Below are 21510 nucleotides of genomic sequence, written 5' to 3' on the forward strand. Positions count from 1 at the left end.
TGTGTGTGTGTGTGTGTACATGCACTGGTACTGGGGCTGAACTCAGGGCCTCAAACTCTTGCTTGCTTGATGTTTTTGCTCAAGGCTGGTGCTCTACCACTTGAGCCACAGCTCCACTTCCTGTAGTGAACATCTTAGCAGAAGCCTCTGTCGGCCCTGCTGTAACACTCCGAGATGACCATGAGAAACCCCACTTACAAAGACAGATCATGATGGGTAAGAGTAGCTGTGTTTATCTAGGTCAGGAGGGGAGAGACATGTCAGGATGAGGATAAAAGAGGATCTTCTAAAGCAACAAGAAGGTGAGCAGCTTTGCTACAAAAAGAACCTAAAATGCAGCATGGTGTCCACAATCCTCTCTGGCCAGTCTTCTGTACTTCTCTTCAGAAATTCCCCTCTATTCCTCCCCCTACTTTTCCTGCTTCTCTGTAAACAGTGTGCAGGAGGCATGCCACCAGGGAGGACCCAGGCCTGGTTCCATGCTTAGAATTACCATCCCCTATCACTGAGGGCTGGGATGGGGTCCTTGACTTCCCAAAGCCTCCGTTTTTCTTATCTGCAGCTTGGGGAAAATGACCTTGACCATGAAGAGGCTGAGGTGTGGGTATGTGTGGGAGAGCTCAGCTCATGGTCCCACACACAGCAAGCACTCAGCCAGTGCCAGCCATTCTTCCTTCCGCACCTTCACTCCTTAATTTCAGTCACTGCTGGCCTTGGGGCCCCTCTTTAAAAGAGGGGTTGGACGTTTCCTGCGATGCGGTGTCAGTCGTGGGATGGAGATCACCTCCAAGGTTGAAGGTCAGGCTGGGAAGCAGGGGTTCTAGCTCCCCTCCCATTTGGAAACTATCCCTGCACAGTCAACCTTGGAGAATAAGGGGTGATAGGTATGTGTGTATATACATATATACACCTGCGCACACACACAAATATATTATCAAGAAATCAGCTTATTCCTGAAGACATTCATCCTGGACTGTAGTAAAATGTTCACAGAAGTCATCGGAGACAGTGTGGGCACAGATAGGACCAGATAGGCTATACTTGTGGTCTCTTCTAGAAGCCTTTGATCCAGCTGAGGCAGTAACAATGCGCTCAGTGGGTCCTCCTGCACAGATGCTGACCTGGCTGTCCATTGCCATGAATCCCAGGAGGGTCCAGAGCCTTGCCCAAGGCCACACAACCTTCAGGCTGTTGTGGAAGATGGAAGTCGCCTTGAAGAGCAAGCATCCCCCAATTTGCCCCCAGGAAGGGCACACACCTGCCCTTTGAGGAGGTCCTGGCCCTGATCCACAGCCGCACAGCCCTAGAGCTATGTGCCAGGGCTGTGGCTCATGGCTGCCCCGAAGCCCACCCACTTCATGTGCCGGGCCCTGCAGAGACAAATGTGCTTTTGGTTACCGCTTGTATCTCTATTCTTGAGAGAGCTGGCAAATCGGGGTTTGCGTCTAATAATATTTTCTGGACGTTTTTTTCCATTCTGAGAGGCTTTAATTCTAGAACTGATTCACTCAGGTGGTCCTTATGATCTATAAAAGAAATAATTTAGACTCAGGAGGAAGTTATTATCATGTAAGAAACCAGAGCTATGATTTATGGGACACTTTCCAAAGGCTCCTGTTTTAAACCCTCGGGAATCTCCTTGGGCTGATGAGAAAGCTGGGGCCTAGGCATTAATTGACTTGGCCAAGGCCATAGAGCTAATATGAGGTTGCAGCCACAGTGTCAGCACCAGAGCCTTGAGGGTGAACTTGGCCTCAGGTCTTCTAGCCCACAGGGACTGGAAGCTAAGCACCTAGTTTCTCATGCCTTCCCTGACAGCCCCCAAGCTCACGGAGCCCTGTCCCTCTGCAAACTCAAAACAGTACCAACGCTGATTCATGGGCAGCTTTACATCACAACTGCTTCCACCCGGCCACCACGAAATAAGAAAGAGGACAATGGTGAGTGTTTCATGATGTCCCATTTATTTAACATGAAGGCCCACACTGGATTGAGGTCAGCCCTGCTCCTCTTTCTGTGCACTAGAAAGCCCTTCCAATTATGAGAGAAGGGGAGAAAAGGTGGGGGCCTTGCCACACTGGCTCTGGGTCCCACTGGGACTAGGGAGACTTACTGGGCAGGCTGGCCTCCAATTCTTTGATCCGCATTCGGAGTTCGGACAAGGCTTTCTTTTGCCGCTGAATGACTTCCTCATGGCGAGATCCTTTGCACTTTGCCCCCAGGTCGCTGAAGGATTGTTCCTGGGAACAGAGACAGACAGAGCTGGTCAGGAAGTTAGATGCTTCTCTCTCTCTCTCTCTCTCTCTCTCTCTCTCTCTCTCTCTCTCTCTCTCTCTCTCTCTCTCTCTCTCTCTCATGCATCAGTACTGTGGCTTGAACTCAAGGCCCTAGACTCTCTGCTTTTCAAGCAAGGCTGGTGCTTGACCATTTGAGCTACACCTCCATTTCCAAATGTTTTTTTGGTGGTTAATTTGAGATGAGAGTCTCATGGGTTTTTCTGCCTGGGCTGACTTTGAACCACGATCCTCAGATCTCAGCCTCCTAAGTAGCTAGGATTATCAGCATGAGCCACTGGTATCTGGCAGATGCTTTTCTTATATTCACAGAGGCATAAACAATTCCTGTCTAGCAGGGCCTGTGCCATTTAATGTTTCTGGAAAACATCATAAGGACTTTCACAGAGAAGGGATTTAAATTTTTCATCACCAAGTGTCAGATCGCACTAGAGGAAGATTTCTAACTTTACTGCCTACTTAGTATGGCTATAAATAAAAGATCCCTCCATATTCCTTCTTTATGTCTTCTTTGTTTTTTCTTCTAATATTCTTCTGTGCTAGCTTCCTATTTGTTACCCTTCTGGTCTCGTTTATGAACAAATCAGAGCAAGTCTTGTATTTTATTGGTGGTCCTAGGATTTGAACTCAGGCCCTTGTACTTGAGCCATGCCTCTTACCCTCAAGTTCTACTTCTGGAGGGGCATGCTCACCTACTTTTTTTTTCCTATTCTTTTCCTCGTGCTGGGGACTGGACTCAACTCAGGACTCTGCTTAAGTATGGGCTCTACCACTGAGCCTGGCTCCAGCCCAGACCACACAATGTTCTGTTATAAACTTAGCCATGGGGTGGCTGCCTTCTTTTTCCATAGGGGATTTGACAAATGGGCTCTTGGCTGGTCTGCAGAAAGCTGAAAAATTCCTATATGCATGTTCACATCTAACTTTTAGAGGTCCAAGGAACCCCTGCAGTCCACCATAGACTCCAAGATACGTAATTCATTCATTTATTCGTCTGTTCATTTATTCCATGATGACTCTGTTTTTCTGGTATTAGACTTTAACTCAGGGCCTTATGTTTATTCAACTTACTTGCTTAGCTGGAGCTCTATCCCTTGGGCTGCACCTCCAGCCTGGCTTTTCACTGGTTATTTCGGAAATGGAGTCTCACAGACTCTAGCCTGAGCTGGTTTGAGCCTTCCTCCTCTGGACTTCAGCCTCCTGAATCGCTAGGGTCATAGGCATATGGCATACAGACTTGTGAACATTTCTGATGGGCTGAGCCTTGTTCTAGGTTCTGGGAGCTCAATTGTGACTTCTCTGGTGTCACAGATTTGATGTCCTAATTTGGTGACAGGCAATGAGGGAGATGAGCAGGGGAGACAGACAAGGAGAAGTGATGGGGGGGATCTGTGCCTGGGGGGGGGGTGGTTTCTGCTTGTAGACAAGTTGCTAGGGTAGGCCTCAGCCAAACTGGCAAGAAAGGGCAGAAATCGACAATCTGGTTCTTCTATAACTATTTTTAAAATGGCAATTTTGGTTCATTTTATGCGATCGATACTGATAACATATATAGTATGAAGTGAACTGAAATCATTAAAATTTTGTATAGCTAGATATGTCTATCTGGCTGTACATATCTTTTCTTTCTTTTTATGGCAGTTCTGGGGATTGACCTCAGGGCCTGGGAGCTGTCTCTTAGCTTTATTGCTCAAGGATAGAGTTCTACCACTGAAGCAATACCTCCTCTGCCATCAGATAAGAGTCTCATGAACTTTGAACCATGATCCTGAGATTTCAGCCTCCTGAGCAGCTAAGATTTCAGGTGTGAGCCACTGGCACCCTGCTCCCATCTCTGTTTCTTTTTCTTTGCCAGTCCTGGGGCTTGAACTCAGGACCTGAGTGCTGTCCCTGAGCCTCTGTGTGCTCAAGGCTAGTAGTGCTCTACCACTTGAGCTACAGTGCCACTTCCAGCTTTTTCTGAGTAGATTATTGGAGATATCCTGTTGGAGCTGGCTTTGAACCATGATCCTCAGATCTCAGCCTCCTGAATAGCTAGGATTACAGGTGTGAGCCACCAGTGCCTGGCTCCATCTCTATTTCTTTATTCAGTTATAGGTGCATGTATCTATCAATCTATCATTAGTTATTGTCCACTTCTCCCTCTCTCCCTTTCTTCTCCATCTCTCTCTTACTCTCCCCTTCCCTCCTTTCTTATTATCCATTACTCTCTTGCCTATTATCTCCTTTGCCCTCTGTTTCTTTCTCTCTCCTTCCTTCTTTCCTTCTCTCCTGCCTGTTTCGTTTGTGTCTCTCTGCCTCTGTCTCTTTCTCCTTTCTTCCTCTCTGTTTCCTTGGCCCACCCCCTCATACTTTGCAGACAGGATTCCAGGCCATGATGTGAGATGAGCCCACCAGAGACCCGCCAGCCTCTTCTGCGGAGGACTCGATTCTGATGGAGCACACGGTGACAAGAGACAAGAAAGTAGCCACTCTGACTCCAGAGACTGAGAGTTGCTACCAGGCACTGGTGACTCGAGAGCTTCTCGTGACTCACAAACCCTGTGCAAGCCATCCTGGCTGCCTGGGGTTTGAGGCCCCCTGGTCTCCTTAAGGTGCTCATCTGTGCCATCTGAGAATGACCTAGCCCTGACTGGCTCTGGTCCAGTCTCCTCCTGCAGAGAGCCCCTCCCCACTGCGATGCTGGGGCAGGGGTCCCCACACCCTGTCCCATGGCTCCTCAGGGTGCTTGTCCCCACTGGACACTCCGCAGCGCTGATCGGTTTCTATTTACTCCATCCAGTATGCTCCAGGACAGCCTTACTCCTCTGGGGACTCCTCTGGGACTCTTCCAGGCAGAGTCTGGGTGCTGAACAGAGTCAATGCTCCATCACTGTGAAGCCAGGGGTCTGTCCACCCTGGGGGATGTCACCTGTCACCTGAAATGTTCTCCATGCCTGGATACAAGCTGGTGGGAGATGGTGACTCAGGGGGGGTCCTGGGAGAGATGTGGCAGCAAGATTTCAGCCTTTCCTGGGCTTGCTGAGGAAGCCGCCATGCTGAGCCCTTCTTCCTATCCCTCTGGGAACTTTTTTATTTGGAGAGGACGGAGACTTTCTCACACAACTCTTGAGCCCTCTGACCCATTCCAGCTTGGAAAACAGGAAGTGGGGGGTGTTATTCTAAAGAGGAAGAAATACTTTGCTCCTTTTATCTTGAAGCCTTCAGGCCTCTACCCTCCTAAACAAAGCCACCTCAGGATAGAAACTCAAAATCCCCAATGCCTGTGCTGGTGACTCATGCCTGTAATCCTAGCTACTAGTGAGGCCGAGATATGAGGATGGTACAAAGCCAGTCCTGGCTGGAAAGTCCATGAGACTCTAATCTCCAATTAACCACCAAAAGCTAGAAGCGGAACTGTGACTCAAGTGGTATAGAGCCAACCTTGAGTGGAAAAAACTAAATGACAGTGCCCAGTCGCCGAGTTCAAGTCCCAGTACTGGATGGCACACACATAGACACACAGACACACAGACACAGACACCAGAGACAGACAGACAGACAGACAGACAGACACACACACACAAATCTCATGTGTCCCAGCTCTGCAATCAGTGCGCAGACCTCATCTAAGGGAGTCTGAGGTGGGCAAGGGCCCTATACCAATTTCCCTGTGTCAGGCCCCCAGGCCTGGCATCCAGTGGTTCTCAGTGATTGCTGAATGATGAAATGTGCCTGTGAGTCAGGTGTTGCTCTAAGGTCTTGAGATTTCCACAGGAGTGGCTCTCATTTCCTGTCCCATGGAGCTTCCGACCCTCTCAGACTTTCTCCCTGCGGTTGCCCTGGGCAACAGAAGCTTCTTCTGTTAAAGTGCTCTGGACAGCACTCAATGCCAGGGACAGCCCTTTTGTCTAAGCTGCCTGTGGCCCTGGCTCTTGCTTGCCTGGCAGGAGAAAGTGTCTTCGCTGACACATTTGGCCCCGTTTCCTAGCCAGAGTCCAAAGCCTTTTCCTGGACTGTCATGCTCTCTGGAAGGGATGTCTGGGGCTCGAGGAAACCCGGGCCTCAAGGAACCACTCTACTCCACAATCCGCTGGCAAGGGATCATGGGAAATGTCAAGGCACCAGCCATGGGGACAGAGGGGGATGGCCTTGGGGGATGGCTTGATGAAAGCCGCTCTCTGTAGACACTCCCTGCTGGACTTCCGGGACAGCCCCAGGACAGCCTGGGGGTGGCTCTTTGGGATGGATGTTTGGATGAGGACCCATTCAGGAACGCCTTTGGACTCACATGTAGGAATGTGTTCTACGCATGTGCAAGTATAGTAATCGAAGCAATCACAGGCTACTGAGAAAAGAGAAGCAGCCTAAATGTCCAGTGTGGGTGACAGGTGGCAGCTAGCCTTGAGCACTGGGAAATGAAGAAAAATAGAGAATGGGACCAGAAGGCCTTGGAGAGAACACTGTAATTAAACTTTCTCGTCAGCCCCAGGGCGCATCAAATCCTGGACTATCAAGGTGGGTCTGTGGGTTAGTGACCGGCTTTCCTGCAGCCTAAGGGGAGGCGATGAATTCTGAGGTAATAGACCTTTAAATAACTCACCCAGCCAGCAGACCACGGCCAAATGCAGCCAGTCAAGTGAAATCTAGTAAAGTTCCCTCACCCTGGGACAGAGAATGTATCCCAGGTACCAGTTTGGGGGAGGGACTTAATGTTCCAAGCCCCTTATATTCAATAAAAACTTGTTCTAGGGTGATGAAAATCATGATCACTCTGTCCCCAGAGATGTCCTGCTTTCAGTCTATTCAAAGTATGTTCCTAGCCAGGTGCTGGTGACTCAGATCTGCAATCCTAGCTACTCTGGAGGCTGAGATCTGAGAATTGGGTCCAAAGCCAGCTTGGGCAGGAAAGTCCATGAGACTCTCCAATTAACCAGCAAAAGGCCAGATGTGGAGCTGTGGCTCAAATGGTAGAGCACTAGACTTGAGTGAAAAAACTCAGGGACAGTGTCCAGGCCCTGAGTTCAAGCCCCAGAATCAACACACACACACACACACACACACACACACACACACACACACACACACACACACACACACACACACACACACACACACACACACACACACACACACACACGATTTACTTATTGCTCAATGGTTCCAATGAGGTGGGAACTGCCATTACTCTCAGACAAGGGAACTGGCACAGTGAACGCCCTGAGGTCATCACAGGGTTTCTAAGAGGGGGGATTGGGGCTCCATGTCAGGCAGGCTATCTCCAAGCTTGGCCCTCAAGCCCTGCTCATTGCAGTCTGTATTGGGTAGGGTGCTCTCCACCAGGAAAGCTCTGAGGACAGCCCCTTCCACCTGCTTCTGCCCGCAGTGGGCAGGTCTTACTCTCTACATTTCCCCAGGCAAGTGACACTTTTGACACTTCAGAGGGAAAGCGAGCTGCCCCTGTTGGGGTCCTGTGGGGGCCCACGACACTCACCTCTTGGCTGCTGGAGAACACGTCTGGGTGGATAGGTTCTATCTGTAAGGAGATGTCACATTTCTGGGTGGATTTGCGGGGCTTGGGGTCCTTCTCCATGCTCAGCTGGAGTACGGTTTTGTCTTGGGAAGCCCTAGGATGGGGAAGGGATGTCACAGGAGGCAGCAGCAGGAAGCTCCAGAGCCCCCCTGTCCTTCCGCAGACCAGCTCTGACTTCACAGGAGACTCTGAGACTCCTGGTCCTGGATTTGAACTCAGTTACAGGGGAGTGGCTGGGCAAGGGACAGGTACTTGGCCTTCCTTGAGCTCTCACACTGTGTCTACCTGCTGTAGCCATGAAGGGACTTTTACAGTCTGGGTGGTATGTCTGTATGACTCAGGGTATGTGTTGGTCCTTCTAAACTGGGAGCAACCCAGCAAGTCAGACTCTCCCTGCCATTTTGGAGACAAGCAGACACATGGGAATTGGGCAGTGCCTCTTGGAGCTTGTGGTGGCGGTGTCTGGTGAGGAGAAGGGTGTGACGTGTGACCACGAGCCACGAGGCACATGAAATGCCCAGAGATATACAAGCACCACTTGTGCTCAGACTTTTTTTTTCTGGAAAACATTCACTTGTGTTAAAATATAGATAATTGGACTAGGAGCATGGCTCAAGCACAAGAGTGCCTACCTGGAAAACATGAGGCCTTGAGTTCAAATCCCAACACTGCCAAGGAATGAAATGGGTAAGTTGTAATATATGTCTATGAAATAGATATATCTGTGAAATATAGATAAAACCAACTCACTCTTTTTTTGGTGCTGATCATGGAGCTTGAACTCAGGGCTCGAGAGCATTTTGCTTGAGCTGGCTCAAGGCTGGCTCTCTACCTCTTGAGCCATAGTTCCAATTCTGGCCTTTTCCTGCTTATTTAGGGATAAGAGTCTCACAGTCTTTACTGGAACGGCTTCAAACCATGATCCTCAAGTCTCAGCTTCCTGAGCAACTAGGATTACAGGTTTGAGCCATTGGCACCTGACTCCAGTTCACATTGTACAAAAGATTAGTTCATGAGACAATGACACTATATGTTTCTTTGTCAGTATCAGGTTTTGAACCAAGGCCTGGCTTTCTTAGCCCAGCTTTTTGCTGCCCAATAGAAGATGGAATGCCACAGACTTTCCTGTCCCAGCTGGCCTAGAACTAGGATCCTCCAGACCTCAGCCTCCTGAGTAGCTAGGAATACTAGGAATACTAGCTACTCAGGTGAGCCAATGGCACCGGCAACACTATTTGGTATTTAGTTTAAGTTGACACCTTTGGCACATTCTTTTGTTTATTAAATACGAAGCACTTTCTGTACCCGCTGAACAGGCAGGCATGGCATTGCCACGTGTAAGAGGTAGGACAGGCCGAGTACAGGGGGCTGAGAGTTCCAGGCAGGGCAGGAGCCCTGGTTTGTATGTGGCATGAGTAAGTGCGGAGGGCTTCCTGGAGGAAGCGGCATTTCGGCGGAGTCAGGTCCTCTGGGATACTCGACAGCAGTGTTTTGGGAGGACAGAGCTGAGCATAGCTCTGTTTCAGTTGAGGGAACCATGAAGCAATGCCATCCATCCATCCGCTCATTCAGTTCAAGCAGCAGCAGCACGTCCCCAGCCCTCTCCCTGCGTGTGGCTCCGCGCTGCCACCCCGTCCCCGCACCTGAGTGCCTCCTTGAGAATCCTGATCTCCCTGTCCTTCTTGTCCACCATGCTGCTCATCTGCACCATCTTCATCCGGAGCATGCTCAGCTCCTTGCTCTGCTGCTGGACCATGGTCATATATCGCTCCAGCTCCATCTTCTGCTTCTCACTCAGCTCCCCTGGGGGTGACAGGAGAGCTGATGGGGGGGGGTCTCCATAGGGCCTGTGCTGGGGGCCTTTGTACCCACCAGAGTTCTGCTTGTGTCTTAGCATGGCTGCAGCAGGCCACCCTTAACTCCTCTCCATGTGCCGGGGAGGGGGTAGAGGGTGGGGAGGCTCTCCCTGGGCACCGGCCGGCACTGTCAGGGCCCACCCTGGCCAGTGGTGCATCTTTTGGCTCAAGGGTTTTGTTGTCTCGGTCTGCCTGTGCTTTTCGTCTCACTGGGGACTAGAGGAAGGCGGAGGTGGTCACAGAGAGAAGGAGGGCAGACATGAAAAGGCAGAGAGGGAAGCAGAGGTGGCAGAGAGCCGGGTCAGGTGCGTGTCTGTGTGAGATGTGGGATTGCGCCGGGGCCGGGGGCTCACGTGGGACACAGAGATCTGAAGGAAGAGTTTTGAAGCTAGCCTGGGAGACTCTTACCTTTAATTAACCATCAAAAAGCTGAGGGGCAGCAGGCAAGCCTTGAGTTTAAGCCCTAGTACTGTCTCTGTCTCTGTCTCTCTCACACACACCATCAGGCCTTCTTCACCCCTACCCTGCGTAGCCACTACGTTCAGATCGACCCTGGCAGCAGGGGTCCCGACCCCTTCATGCCCCCAGGGCAAAGGAGGCCGGGAGAAGCCTCCCTTGCACTTGTAAGTGCCCAGCCCTGCCGACTGCCCTGTCCAAGGCCCCCTTCTAGCCCCCTACCCCAGAAATCCTGGGCAGAAGGCAGCCTGGGGCATCCCCCTCCCCTCCCCCCAAGGGCTGGTGGTGGGAACCAGGGCCTTGTCCTGCCCAGGCTGCCTGAGTGCTCAGGACAGCAGGGCCCCAAATGGCCGCCTCTGTGGCCTCATTTCTTTTCTTTCCCGAATGGAATGGGTAGGCTGTGAAGAGCGTGGAGCTGGCACAAACCTCTCAGGTCTGACATGCGGCTGTGGGCTTCGTTGAGGTCTTTCCTCAAGCGCATGATGACCTCCTGCTGAGACAGGATCTCCTTCTGAGCCAGCAGCAAGTCATCTCTGAAACTCGCAGCACAGGCCAGGTCAGAGCCAGCCAGCGTCACTGGCTCCCAAGCGGCCCGTGGGGGGGAAGAGTGATGCCCTGCCCCCGACTGTGGTCCAAGGGACCCGAGGAAGGCAGAGCCAAGAATGGCCTTTAACACCTCTTGGAGGTAAACTTGTTTTCATTTGGCTTCATGAAAAGCCACATGAGCTGTGTCTCACAGCTGTAATCCTAGCTACCCAGGAGGCTGAGATCCGAGGAGCACCGATTTGAAGTCAGCCTGGACAGGAAAGTCTGTGAGACTCGTATCTCCAAACAACCAGCAAAAAGCCAGCGGTAGAGCTGTGGCTTGAGTGGAAAAGCTAAGGGACATTTCCCAGGCCCTGAGTTCAAGCCTCAGGATGGCATAAAAACAAAAACAGTGACAATGACAACGGTTTCGAGGTGGGGTTGGTGTGAAGAAGCGTGCCTGTGTGCTTGGGGTCTGTCAGCACAGGGCGAGACACCCGTGGGCTTTTGGTGGAAAGAGAACAGAAAGCCGGCCGCAGGGGCGAGGGGGGGGGGTGGATCAGCACTTCTCTCAGGGTGGGAGAGGAGGGGGGACAGTGTGGCTTGTGCACGCCCCACATCACTTGGACCCCAGTTAAGGAGCCGGGAGGCTGTGAATGGGTGAGGTTGGGGAGCACCATGGGGGAGAGGCTGTGGGGTCTAGACAATGGGGGTACAGGGATGGCGGAGGAGACCCCGAAGGGCATCATGACAGTCTAGCGCCTGGCCCGGGGAGGTGGCCGGACTCCTCCGGGGTGGCAGTCAGCAGGGGTGGTGCTAGGCCCTGTCCATAGGCAGGATTTGAACACAGGCCCTCTGAACACCGTTTTGACTCGCTAGAGGACACAAGGAATCTAACTGACGCAGAAAACTGGGGACTCAGCTCCTTTCCCGGGAGTTAAGTCTCTGGCTCTGGTCATGTGCTTATTCCCCAGGGTGCCCTGGGGTGCCGTGGGGTGCCCCCAGCCCTTGGTACTCACATCAAGTTGTCGCACACCAACTCCTTGCCGCTCTCCTGCAATACGGGAGCCACGAGGGGCTCCTGGGGCGCCACCTCCTTTGGCCCTGCAAGGGGGAGACACAGCAGCACCCTGGCACACAGGCAGAGGGCGCTCCCCCCCTCCGCCTATGAACACCTCCATCCCTCACAGCCTCTGACTTTTCCTGCCCCGGGGTCCTTCCGGTCCCCCAAGGCCCCACGTGTGTCTCTGTCTGCTGGGATGCCAGGGTCTTCACATGGCTCCTGTCTCCCAGATGCTCTAAAATCCAGCCCACCACGGTGAAGGATTCAGAACTGGAAACTCAATTCCCCTGTGGAGCTCCAAGGTAGGCGCGTGCGTGCGTGCGTGCGTGCGTGCGTGTGTGCGTGTGTGTGTGTGTGTGTGTGTGTGTGTGTGTGTGTGTGTGTGTGTGTTTAGGGTTAGATGAAGCCATCAGCATGTAGTCCCATGGTGGGACCTGTGGCTTTATCAGGAGGAGGAGGAGGAGAGAGACCAGAACCTCACTCTCTCACCATGTGATACCTGTGCCTCCCCCTGACTCATGCCCTGGCTATCACCGCCCCTTACCTGGGACCTCTAGAACTGCCCGGTGTGTTAGTGGCAACACAACACAGACCAATCGAGGCTGTGAAACTTCCTGACACCCAGCATGGTGGGGATCACCAACGCTATTTATAGACAAGAGACTGGAGGTGGCACACCGCTGGCAGGGGGCTCACCAAGTTCTAACAGTGCTGTCCTCTGTGCTCGGTCCTTCCTTCCTTCCTTCCTTCCTTTTTTCCTTCCTGCTTGCCTGCCTGCCTGCCCTCCTTCCTTCCTTTCTCTCTCTTTCTCTCTTATTTTTGTGCCTGTTCTCAGGGCTTGAACTCAGGGCCTGGACACTGTCCCTGAGCTGTTTAAGCTCAAGGCTAGTGCTCTGCCACTGGAGCCACAGCTCCATTTCTGGTTTTTTGATAGTTAATTGGAGATAAGAGTCTCATAGGTTTTCCTGCCTGAGCTGGCCTTGAACTGTGATCCTTAGGTCTCAGCCTCAGCCTGAGTAGCTGGGATTACAGGCGTGAGCCACGGATGCCTGGCAGGAGTGAGTTTGTAAGTGAGTTCCAGCCTTTCTCTCTGTCAGTCCTGGGGAGGTGTGTGTCATGGAGCTTCCCTGGCCCGGGCACCATGGTACCCTACCCTTCAGCCTACCTGGGTCATTGATCCTCAGGGTGGCAATCTCCACTTCTATTTTCTTATGCTGCAGCGTGACCTGTTGGAGTCTTTCCTCTAGACTCACGATCGTCTGCGAGTGCTGTTTGATTTGTTCCTTGTATTCCAGGACTTCTTCCTCAAATCCATGCTTCTGGGCTTCCCTATCCTCCTGAAGCGCCTTCATGGCTTGCTGCTGCAGCCGCAACCTCTCCTCCATCATGATCTGGGAAAACAGTGCAAGTACTTCGTGATCCTGGGTTTGAGCTGACACAAAGACAGCGGCAATTTGCCTCTGGTGCACTCACAGGGTCTAAATCAGGTTCGGCCTTTGCACAGGCTGTTTCCCCTACCTGACATACTCCTTCCCACCCTCCTTACATGGCTGACCCCTTTTCATCTTCAGGTCTAAGTTCTGGCATCACTTCCTTGAGGAGGTCCTTCTGATCACCTACCTAGTAGATCGCTCTGAGGTACACTCTGTTTCATGGGGTTTATTTGTCTCTGAGGTCTTTATCACCAAGGAGCGTACAATGACTGGAGAGGCAGAGGCAGGAAGATTGAGAGTTTAAGGCCAGACTGGACAAAATGAGTGAAGGCCCATCTCAAAATCAAAATACAAACAAAAAGGCTGGGGTACGCATGGCTCAAGTGATTGAGCACTTGCCCAGAGTTGGCTAGGCTCAATCCCTAGCTCAGCAAACCCAAGCAGACAGAATTACAGTCTGTGGCCTGGGCACCCCCGCTCCTCCCGAGCCTGGGGGGAGCTCATGCTGTATCTGACGAGGCCTGGAGGAGGCAGCACAGCCCCCAGGTCCCTTTCTTTCCAAGCCAGTGTACTCAGCTGGGAGCAACTTTGCATCGGTCCTTGGGCTTGAACTCAGGGCCTGGTGCTGTCCCTAAGTTGTTTTTTTTGTTTGTTTGTTTTTGTTTTTGCTCAAGGCTGGGGCTCTACCACTTGAGCCAGCTCCACTTTTGCCTCTTTGGTGGTTAACTGGAGATAAGAGTCTCAAGGACTTTCCTGCCTGGGCTGGCTTTGAACCACAATCCTTAGATCTCTGCCTCCTGAGTGACTAGGCTTACAGGCGTGACCACCAATGCTTGGCTCTGAAGCTATTTTTGTCGGTCAGGATTGGGGTGGGGGAGGAGGGCACCTGGCATTCCATGGGCAGTGGCCCAGGGATGTGCTCATTCTTGTCCCCCATGCAGGACAGCTCCTGATACGTGTCATCGGGCCCAGAATGCCACCGGGCTGAGGCCGAGCAGGCCCAGACAAAGGTGGGCCCAGGACGCTGCGGCCTTCCTCCGCTCCCAGCAAGACCTTAGCGTTTCCGCTGCCCCATACCATTTTTGTCTTGGCAGTCTCCAGTTCGGCTAACGTTTCATTTAATTTCAGGGAGAGCTTTTCTGCTTTTAGACTTTCCACTGTCTTTGTTTGTTGAGTCTCTTCCACCATGGCCAGTGCGTCACTTAATTTATTATTTAAGATGTCTTCTTTCTGCTCCTTCAATTCTATCTCCTAGACAAACAATGGGCACCGCAATTACAGACAACTCAGGGTTAGACATTTGCACTTCCTGCCTTGACCCCTGTGCTGTACCCATGTCATCAGAGGGGACGTACAAACTCTCCTCTTTCCTTTCTTTCTTTCTTTTTTTTTTTTTTTCTTGTCAGTTGTGGGGCTTGAACTCTGGGCTGGGCACTGTCCCTGAGCTCTTCAGCTCAAGGTGAGCACTCGACCACAGCATTACTTCTGCTTTTCTAGTGGTTAATTGGAGATGAGTCTCATGGACTTTCCTACTGAGGCTGGCTTTGAATTGTGATCCTCAGATCTCAGCCTCCTGAGTAGCCAGGATGACAGGTGTGAGCTGCCAGTGCCCGGATTCTGTTCATCCCTTTTAAATCCAAAGCCCGTGCATGTCTTTTGAACTAGGTTCTAGGTACTGCACAACCCTTCTTTCTCTTCAGCCATGATCTGCCTCTTTGTAGATTCCTGTCTCCTAACTCAGCTCTGTCATCTGGAGCTCTGGAGGTTGATTTCTCTATGTGTCAGCCCTTTACATCTTAGAGGAGGGTTATTAAGTCTTTCTTCTCCTGGATCAATGTGGCAAGTGCCTTCATGTTCCAGTCAGGGAGGCCGGGTGTGCCCTCTCCAGTGAAAAGTGTAAAGGGAGACCCTGCCTTTAAAATAACCACAGCAAAAATGGGGCTAGTGGTGTGGCTCAAGAGGTAGAGTGCCTGCAGTTCCTAAAGCCAGACGTGGGGGGCTCAGTGAGGGTCCCCCAATCTCCTCCCTAAGATGCTGCACATGTTGATGTGTGGGAAGCTTTCTTCAAAGAAAATGGCCCAAGGTGGACATGAAAAGACTTCGAGACCCGTTTGGCCCCCACTGGCCCTAGCAAGTCTTTCAAGTTTTACCTCTGTCTGAACTTAACCCACGATTGCCAGGCTGTGCATTTGCCAACTGCCTTTTCTTTTGCTTTCTCCCCCCACCCCCATGCTAGTATCAGGGCTTGAACACAGTGCCTGGGTGCTGTCCCTTAGCTTTTTTTTTTTTTTGCTCAAGGTTGGTGCCCTACCTCTTGAGCCATACCTCCATGTCTGGCTTTTTGGTAGTTAATTGGAGATGAGAGTCTCATGGACTTTCCTGCTTGGGCTGGCTTTGAACCTTGATCCTCAGATCTCAGCCTCCTGAGTAGTCAGGATGACAGGCATGCAACTGCTGTGTGTGTGTGTGTGTGTGTGTGTGTGTGTGTGTGTGTGTGTGTGCGTGCACTATGGAGACCCAGAGGAGCTAATGATGTCTATGGTGTGTGAGTTACCGAGCAGCCACCGCCTCGCTATTGTCAACCGCCAGCTCTCACAGGTGCTGAGTCTGGGTTTTGGGGGTGAAGGTGACCAATTGCCCAGCAAGATTAGGTTCAAACTGATGTTGAGGGGATCAGAGGTGATTAAGAGTGATCAGAAGTGTGCCGTCCGCAGTCTGATACGTCTTTTATCCCTTGGGAGCCTGGCACACAGGAGGGGGAGGGGGCTGAAGATGAACGGTCTGGGGTCCTGGGTTTGTGCTGTCCCTTCGCTTGTGCTCATACTACAAGTGGCCTGCATGGGGTGCTTGCTACCCACAGCAATTTCCTGTGTGTTCTCTGTGCACACGGAAGTCACGTGATAGCTCAAAGAGGTTGACATTTGCACAGAGATGGTAAGTAATTTCCCTGATATCCCACAGCCAGAGGGGAGCAGAGGCAGGATTTGAACCCCTACTGCCAACCGAGGCTCCTACCTCTCTCTGCTTGGTTAAGCGGTTCTCCAGGTCCTGCACCTTCTTCTTTTCCTTCTCCAAGGCCTCCTTTGCTTTGAGTTTCTCATAGGAGATGCTGTTCTCCAAGATCTGGAGGTCAAGGGCAAGAGTTTGGGAGTTGTGACCGGAGGGGAAGGGGAAGCAGGAGCCAGGCCGGGCCCCACGGAAACCAGTGGCACAGACTTGGGAGCGAGAGCTGGAGGTGCCCACCGGGGAGGGGGAGGGGAGAGGCCGGCAGGGCCAGAATCGGGAAGCCAGTGTGCGCTTAGTCATGAGCAGAGCCGGCGCCTAGAGCGCAGCACAGGGGGCTGGTTTCAGGAAATGAGCAGCCTGTGAGTGTCCAGGTCCTGTCACCTGGCCCTGAGTCACCCATGTGAGCACTCAAGTCCTGTCACCCGGCCTTGAGTCACCTACTGACGGGGTAGGCGCTGGCGTCCGTGCAGGGCCTGGCTGGGAAATCCCTGGCTCTGGGCGGGACAATCTGGGACACACTTCCAGGTCCGTGCCCGTGCCTTGAAAGAACCCAGAAGTTCCTGTGGTCTTTGCAAAGGCCTGGGGCTCTCAACGTCACTTCTGGGATAGTCTGTAGCGGAGGACATACAGCCAGTGGACCAGGGCAGAGTAGGGAGTCAGAGTCCTGGATGATCAGAGTCCTGGACAGGCTCCAGGAATCAACAGCATGGGGTAGAAAATCTATTTATAGTAAGTGGAAAGATTTTTTTTTGTGCTAAAGATATAATATTCACAAGAAGAATATCTTAATTTTTTTTTTTTTGCCAGTCCTGGGCTTGAACTCAGGGCCTGGGCACTGTCCCGGTCCCTGAGCTTCTTTTGCTCAAGGCTAGCATGCCACCCACTTGAGCCCAGCTCTACCTCTATTGATATGGTGCCGAGGAATCAAACCCAGGGCTTCGTGCATGCTAGGCAAGCACTCTACCACTGAGCCATGTTTCCAGCCCAGATATCTGAACTATCTGCGCCATGGGTGGAGGGAAGGCCGGAGCAGCACGGAGGAAAATCCGGAGGGAACGACTGCTGGGGTAAAGCCATCACACTTCCCTTAACGAGCCCTCTTGTCATAAGCGAAGGCACAGGGCAGGCTGGGAGTGTAGTGGGGGGGGGCTTGTGGGGGCTTGTGGACAGCTTTCCTCAGGTCCCCCATTGTTTGATGGACTCCCTAGGCCCCGAGCCTCACCCACCCATGGTCCTCCTGCCCCATGGGGGCTCTGGCCTTGCCTCCCGCCCCAGCCCTGGCGTTACCTGCCGCCCCAGCCTGCAGTTCTAGGTTCTGCCGGCTCCGAGTCCTTCTGTGTGCCTGGGCCTGACAGAGTGGGGTGGTCAGCAGGACCCTCCCCCTTTCACATGTCCACCGTGGACAAGGGAGTCCAGCCGTCAGGTCTTTGGCTGGGGAGGCTCTAGGGGGCTTCTGTCCAGAGATCCCAACCTTGCAGGTCAGGAAGGGCACAAGCAATACCTCATGTCACTAGGAGCGCCCCATCCTAACACTTGTGTCGCCTGGCTGCGGGCCCTGCCCTACTCAGCCCTTAATTCAGATCCTCCAGCCTCCGGAGGCAGCCGTGTTTGCCTGCCTTCACTCTGCCTGGTGGGAGCCTGAACTTTAAGAGCCTAGCTCTGTGTGTGTGTGTGTGTGTGCGTGCGTGCGTGTGTGTGTGTGTGTGTGTGTGTGTGTGTGTGTATGTGTGTGTGTGGAGGGGGCCTGGAAGAATGACGGCCTTGGCTCGAGCCTCCCTGTCTGGGCTGCTCTATTTCACTTCCTGCTGGACTCTGGTCTCCTTCTCAGGCAGGTATGGCCTCTGCCCTGGCCTCTGACCTCACGGGGATGAGCACTTCACCAGACTTCCATCCACTTTAGAGGACACAGGGAGGGCAAGGGGCTTGCCAGGGTCACACAGCACATGAGGGCAAAGCTGAGACTTGAACCTGGGATGAAATCCTTTAGCCCTCTCAAGCTCCCCTGGTCTTTGCTTCCCAGGCCATTTACTGCTTCCTCCCCCAACCCACCCCAACTCTGGTTTCATTCCCTGTGCTCTCCCCTCTGTAAACCCTCTCCCCCTCCCCTCCCCCACCCTCCCACCCCATCTCTGGCAGGCCCCACCCTCTGGAGGCTGGGAAAGGGAGGTGTGGGAGACAGCAGCTGGGAGTTCACAAGTGAATGCTGTATCTGGGAAGATTGATTAGAAGCACACAGGCTCTGGCTCCTTGGCTTCACGCTTTACACTCCCTCCCTGAGATACAACAAGGAACAGAAAACATCCTTGTCCCCCTTTCCTGCCCCACTGATAAGTATGCCCGAAATGTATCCCTGGGAAGAAAGCACACTTGAGAACACAGCTGGGGACTTCCTCAGGTCTAGAGATTCCTGTTAAGATGACAGAAAGCAGATACTGACGTTGGGGTCAGCCTGACACAGAAAGGCTGGCTGGGACAAGCTATCGGTGGCCAAATGGCCGGCACGGGGCGTGCGCTCACAGTGTTTACTAAGCCCTTTTATCACCATACAAACCCTGGTGTCAAAACCAGCCAGCCCCGTCTCTTTGCCTATCCTTGCTGGCAAATCGATGCCATGCGCATCTTTGCTTTCTGCTTTGATCTCTAGATAAACTTCTGCCTGTTCCTTGTGTCCTGGACTGAGATTCTTTGCTGTCAGGACAAGGACCTTCCAAGGGCCGGTCCCCCGTCTCTCAGGGGACCTCCTCCTGTCCTACCGAGTTCGTGGTGGGCGACTCTCCCTGCAGGTTTGGCTCCCTGTCCACTGGCCCCTCGCTGACCTGCCCCTCTGCTTGACGGTGCTGCTGGGGCGCTGGAGGTGTCATGGTGGTTCTCCTCCCTTTGTGGGGAGCGGGTCTCAGGGAGCTGTCTTGTCGCTGTACCCAGCATGGGCCCAGCATGGTGGGATGGGGTGTGGGGAGGGGGAGGGCTGCATGGGGAAATACAGATGGATGAATTAAGTCAAATGGTACAAGGATGAATTAAAATCGTACAATTCAATGAGCCCCCTGCAGCCATGTTTCTGGAGGCACTGGGAGGCTGAGGAGGGGTGGTGGTGGTGGCTGAGTCTGTGCTGCTCACAGAGGTGCTACTATAGGACATTGAGGGGTCCTGATCCCCAGCTTCTATATTTGGGGTGTCACCGGGGGCATTGGGGCTGAGTGGTGGGCTGGGCCCTGGGGTTGGCCTGCTCTGGATGGGAGCGTTTGGTGGCCTGGTCCCCCAGGCTGTCTCCCGCTCTGGTGGGGCCTGGCGTCTGCAGAGCCCTGCTGACATTCCCCGGGTCACGGTTTTGGTGAGGTTTCACCCCCATTCCTTAGTGGGGTGGGTGGGTGTTCTATCTCCATGTTCCAATGAGGCCACTGCGTGGCAGGGCTTGGGGGTCTCCCTGGGGAAGGCAGTTAACGTGTGGCGGATGCTGGCCACCCCCTGAAAGCCTCTGCTGGACCATCTACCCACATGGTTGCCACTGTGGCAGGCAACCAGGCTCAGGAGTTCCTTCTGGAAGGTTCTGGCTGCTCCTACCTCCTTCTGTTGGGTCAGGTGGTTCTCCAGGTCTTGTACTTTCCTCCTTTCAGCCTCTAGTGCCTCCTTGGACTTCCTTTTCTCCTGGGCCACGCTGTTTTCCAGTGCCTGGGAGTCAGAGCAAAAGGTTTGGATGCTGCTCACCAAGTGGCCGAGCTGCAGGCATGGATGGGTTAACAATGCTGATGGTTAAAGCCAGGATGTCATCCATGAGGATGGGAAGAGGGGAGGGCCCAGCCCCCCCCCCCCCAGTCTGTTAGTGCTGAGGCCCAGCCCTCAGCAGGTGCGGCTGGGGTGGCCCAAGGGGGTGACAGACTTGGGAATAAAGAGTCTCGCAGATCTGTCTGCCTGGAGGCTGGCTTTGAACTGTGATGCTCAGATCTCAGCCTCCTGAGTAGCCGGGATGACAGGCGTGAACACTGGTGCCCAGCTGTGTGCAGGAACACAACCGTGTGCAGAAGCAGCCACACAACCTTTCCTGACTCATCTCCAACTGGATCATGATGTTGGCCCCGATTGGGTGTTGAGTCTTCGACTCCACGACTCCCTCCTGAGTCCCCAGGGCTCCCCAGAGCTGCCAAACCCAGCCCAGGACCAATGACCCTGAGACAGTCAGTGTCCCACACCTTTCCGTTCCTCCCCTGTAGTTCCAAGCTTACTTCCATGGGGCTTCCCCCACCCCCACAGGCCCACGCCCCTTACCTCCTGCTGGTAGGCCAGGCGGCTCTCCAGCTCCTGGACTCGGTCCTCAGCCGCCTCCAGCGCCTCCTTCGCTCTGCTTCTCTCCTGAGTGACACTGTTCTCCAGAGCCTGCGGGACAACAGCCCTTGCTGAACACAACACGGTTGCCATGGCAGGAGGTGACTCTGCCAGCTCGGAGCCGTCCACCCTCCGCTCCTCCCCACGCCCCCGGGAGGGCTGGGGCAGCAAAGCTGTGCTGGGTTCTCGGGTGGGTAGGTCCAGGGGAGACCCTCCTGGACCCCGTCCAGCTCTGGGGCCTGGACTGGGGCTCAGGCTGACTCTACTTCCCCGGCTGTGTACCTTGTGGTGGGCCAGGCGGCTCTCCAGCTCTCGGACCCTCAGCTGCTCCTTCTCCAAGGCCTCCTTCCCTCGGCTTTTCTCTTGAGAAATAATGTCCTCCAGGGTCTGCACGTCAAGGACGCGTGTCGGTCAGCCCTGGTGACCATGGCAGGACTCGGGTCTCTGCCAGCTCTGCCCGGGACTGCTCATGTCCAGGGGTTTGGAGCAAGTGGCAGGGGCCTTGGATCCTTCCTGGCTGAAGAACCCGATAAGCAAGACTCTAAGGACAGAGCCTGTTTCTCTAGCTGTACCATGGGGATGGCACTGGCTCTCCCGCACTGAGTCTAATGAATGTGGGGCTCTTCTCACAGTGACAGTCCTCTGCCCCACTTAGCAGGTCAGAAGTCATAGCTTTAATGCCCAACTGGGGAGAAGTTGCACAAACCCACTTAATGCTCAAGCCCGAGTTCTAAAGCAGGCTTGGGAACCTGTCCTAGGGCTTGAACTCAGTGCCTGGGTGCGATCTGTTAGCTTTTCGCTCAAGGCTGGTGCTCTACCCCTTGAGCCACATCTCCATTTCTGGCTTTTGGGAGGTTAGCTGGAGATAGGAGTCTCCCAGAATTTCCTACCAGGCCTGGCTTTGAACTATGATCCTCAGAGCTCAGCTTCCTGAGTAGCGAGGATTACAGGCATGAGTCAGTGATGCCCGGCATTTGCTGTGAGTTTTCCCATTTAAGATTCACACACAACCTTTTCAAAGTATTCATTCTCTTGAACTGGTGAA

The 21510-nt window shown here is 53.2% G+C and overlaps 1 protein-coding gene across 7 annotated transcripts in view; it reads right to left on the reverse strand.

Annotated features, from left to right (window-relative positions):
* The window catches only part of Fhad1 (forkhead associated phosphopeptide binding domain 1), a 97269-nt gene that overhangs the window by 17271 nt on the left and 58488 nt on the right, over window positions 1-21510 (reverse strand). For all 7 annotated transcript variants that reach the window (XR_011375598.1, XM_070037895.1, XM_070037894.1 and 4 more), the window contains 12 exons: window positions 20748-20852; window positions 20409-20516; window positions 19707-19814; window positions 16155-16262; window positions 14217-14390; window positions 12872-13097; window positions 11663-11747; window positions 10545-10651; window positions 9450-9609; window positions 7768-7900; window positions 2114-2240; window positions 1399-1526 (listed from right to left, as the gene is read on the reverse strand). Coding sequence is in view for 6 of the 7 variants with exons in the window: in XM_070037895.1 (XP_069893996.1) it covers window positions 1399-1526; window positions 2114-2240; window positions 7768-7900; window positions 9450-9609; window positions 10545-10651; window positions 11663-11747; window positions 12872-13097; window positions 14217-14390; window positions 16155-16262; window positions 19707-19814; window positions 20409-20516; window positions 20748-20852 (1569 nt within the window). In the remaining variant the exon portion in view is untranslated. The remainder of the gene's footprint in view (window positions 1-1398; window positions 1527-2113; window positions 2241-7767; window positions 7901-9449; window positions 9610-10544; window positions 10652-11662; window positions 11748-12871; window positions 13098-14216; window positions 14391-16154; window positions 16263-19706; window positions 19815-20408; window positions 20517-20747; window positions 20853-21510) is intronic.

The sequence above is a fragment of the Dipodomys merriami genome, unplaced genomic scaffold (assembly GCF_024711535.1).
Source record: "Dipodomys merriami isolate MVZ:Mamm:240054 unplaced genomic scaffold, mDipMer1.0.p SCAF_28, whole genome shotgun sequence".
NCBI lineage: Eukaryota > Metazoa > Chordata > Mammalia > Rodentia > Heteromyidae > Dipodomys > Dipodomys merriami.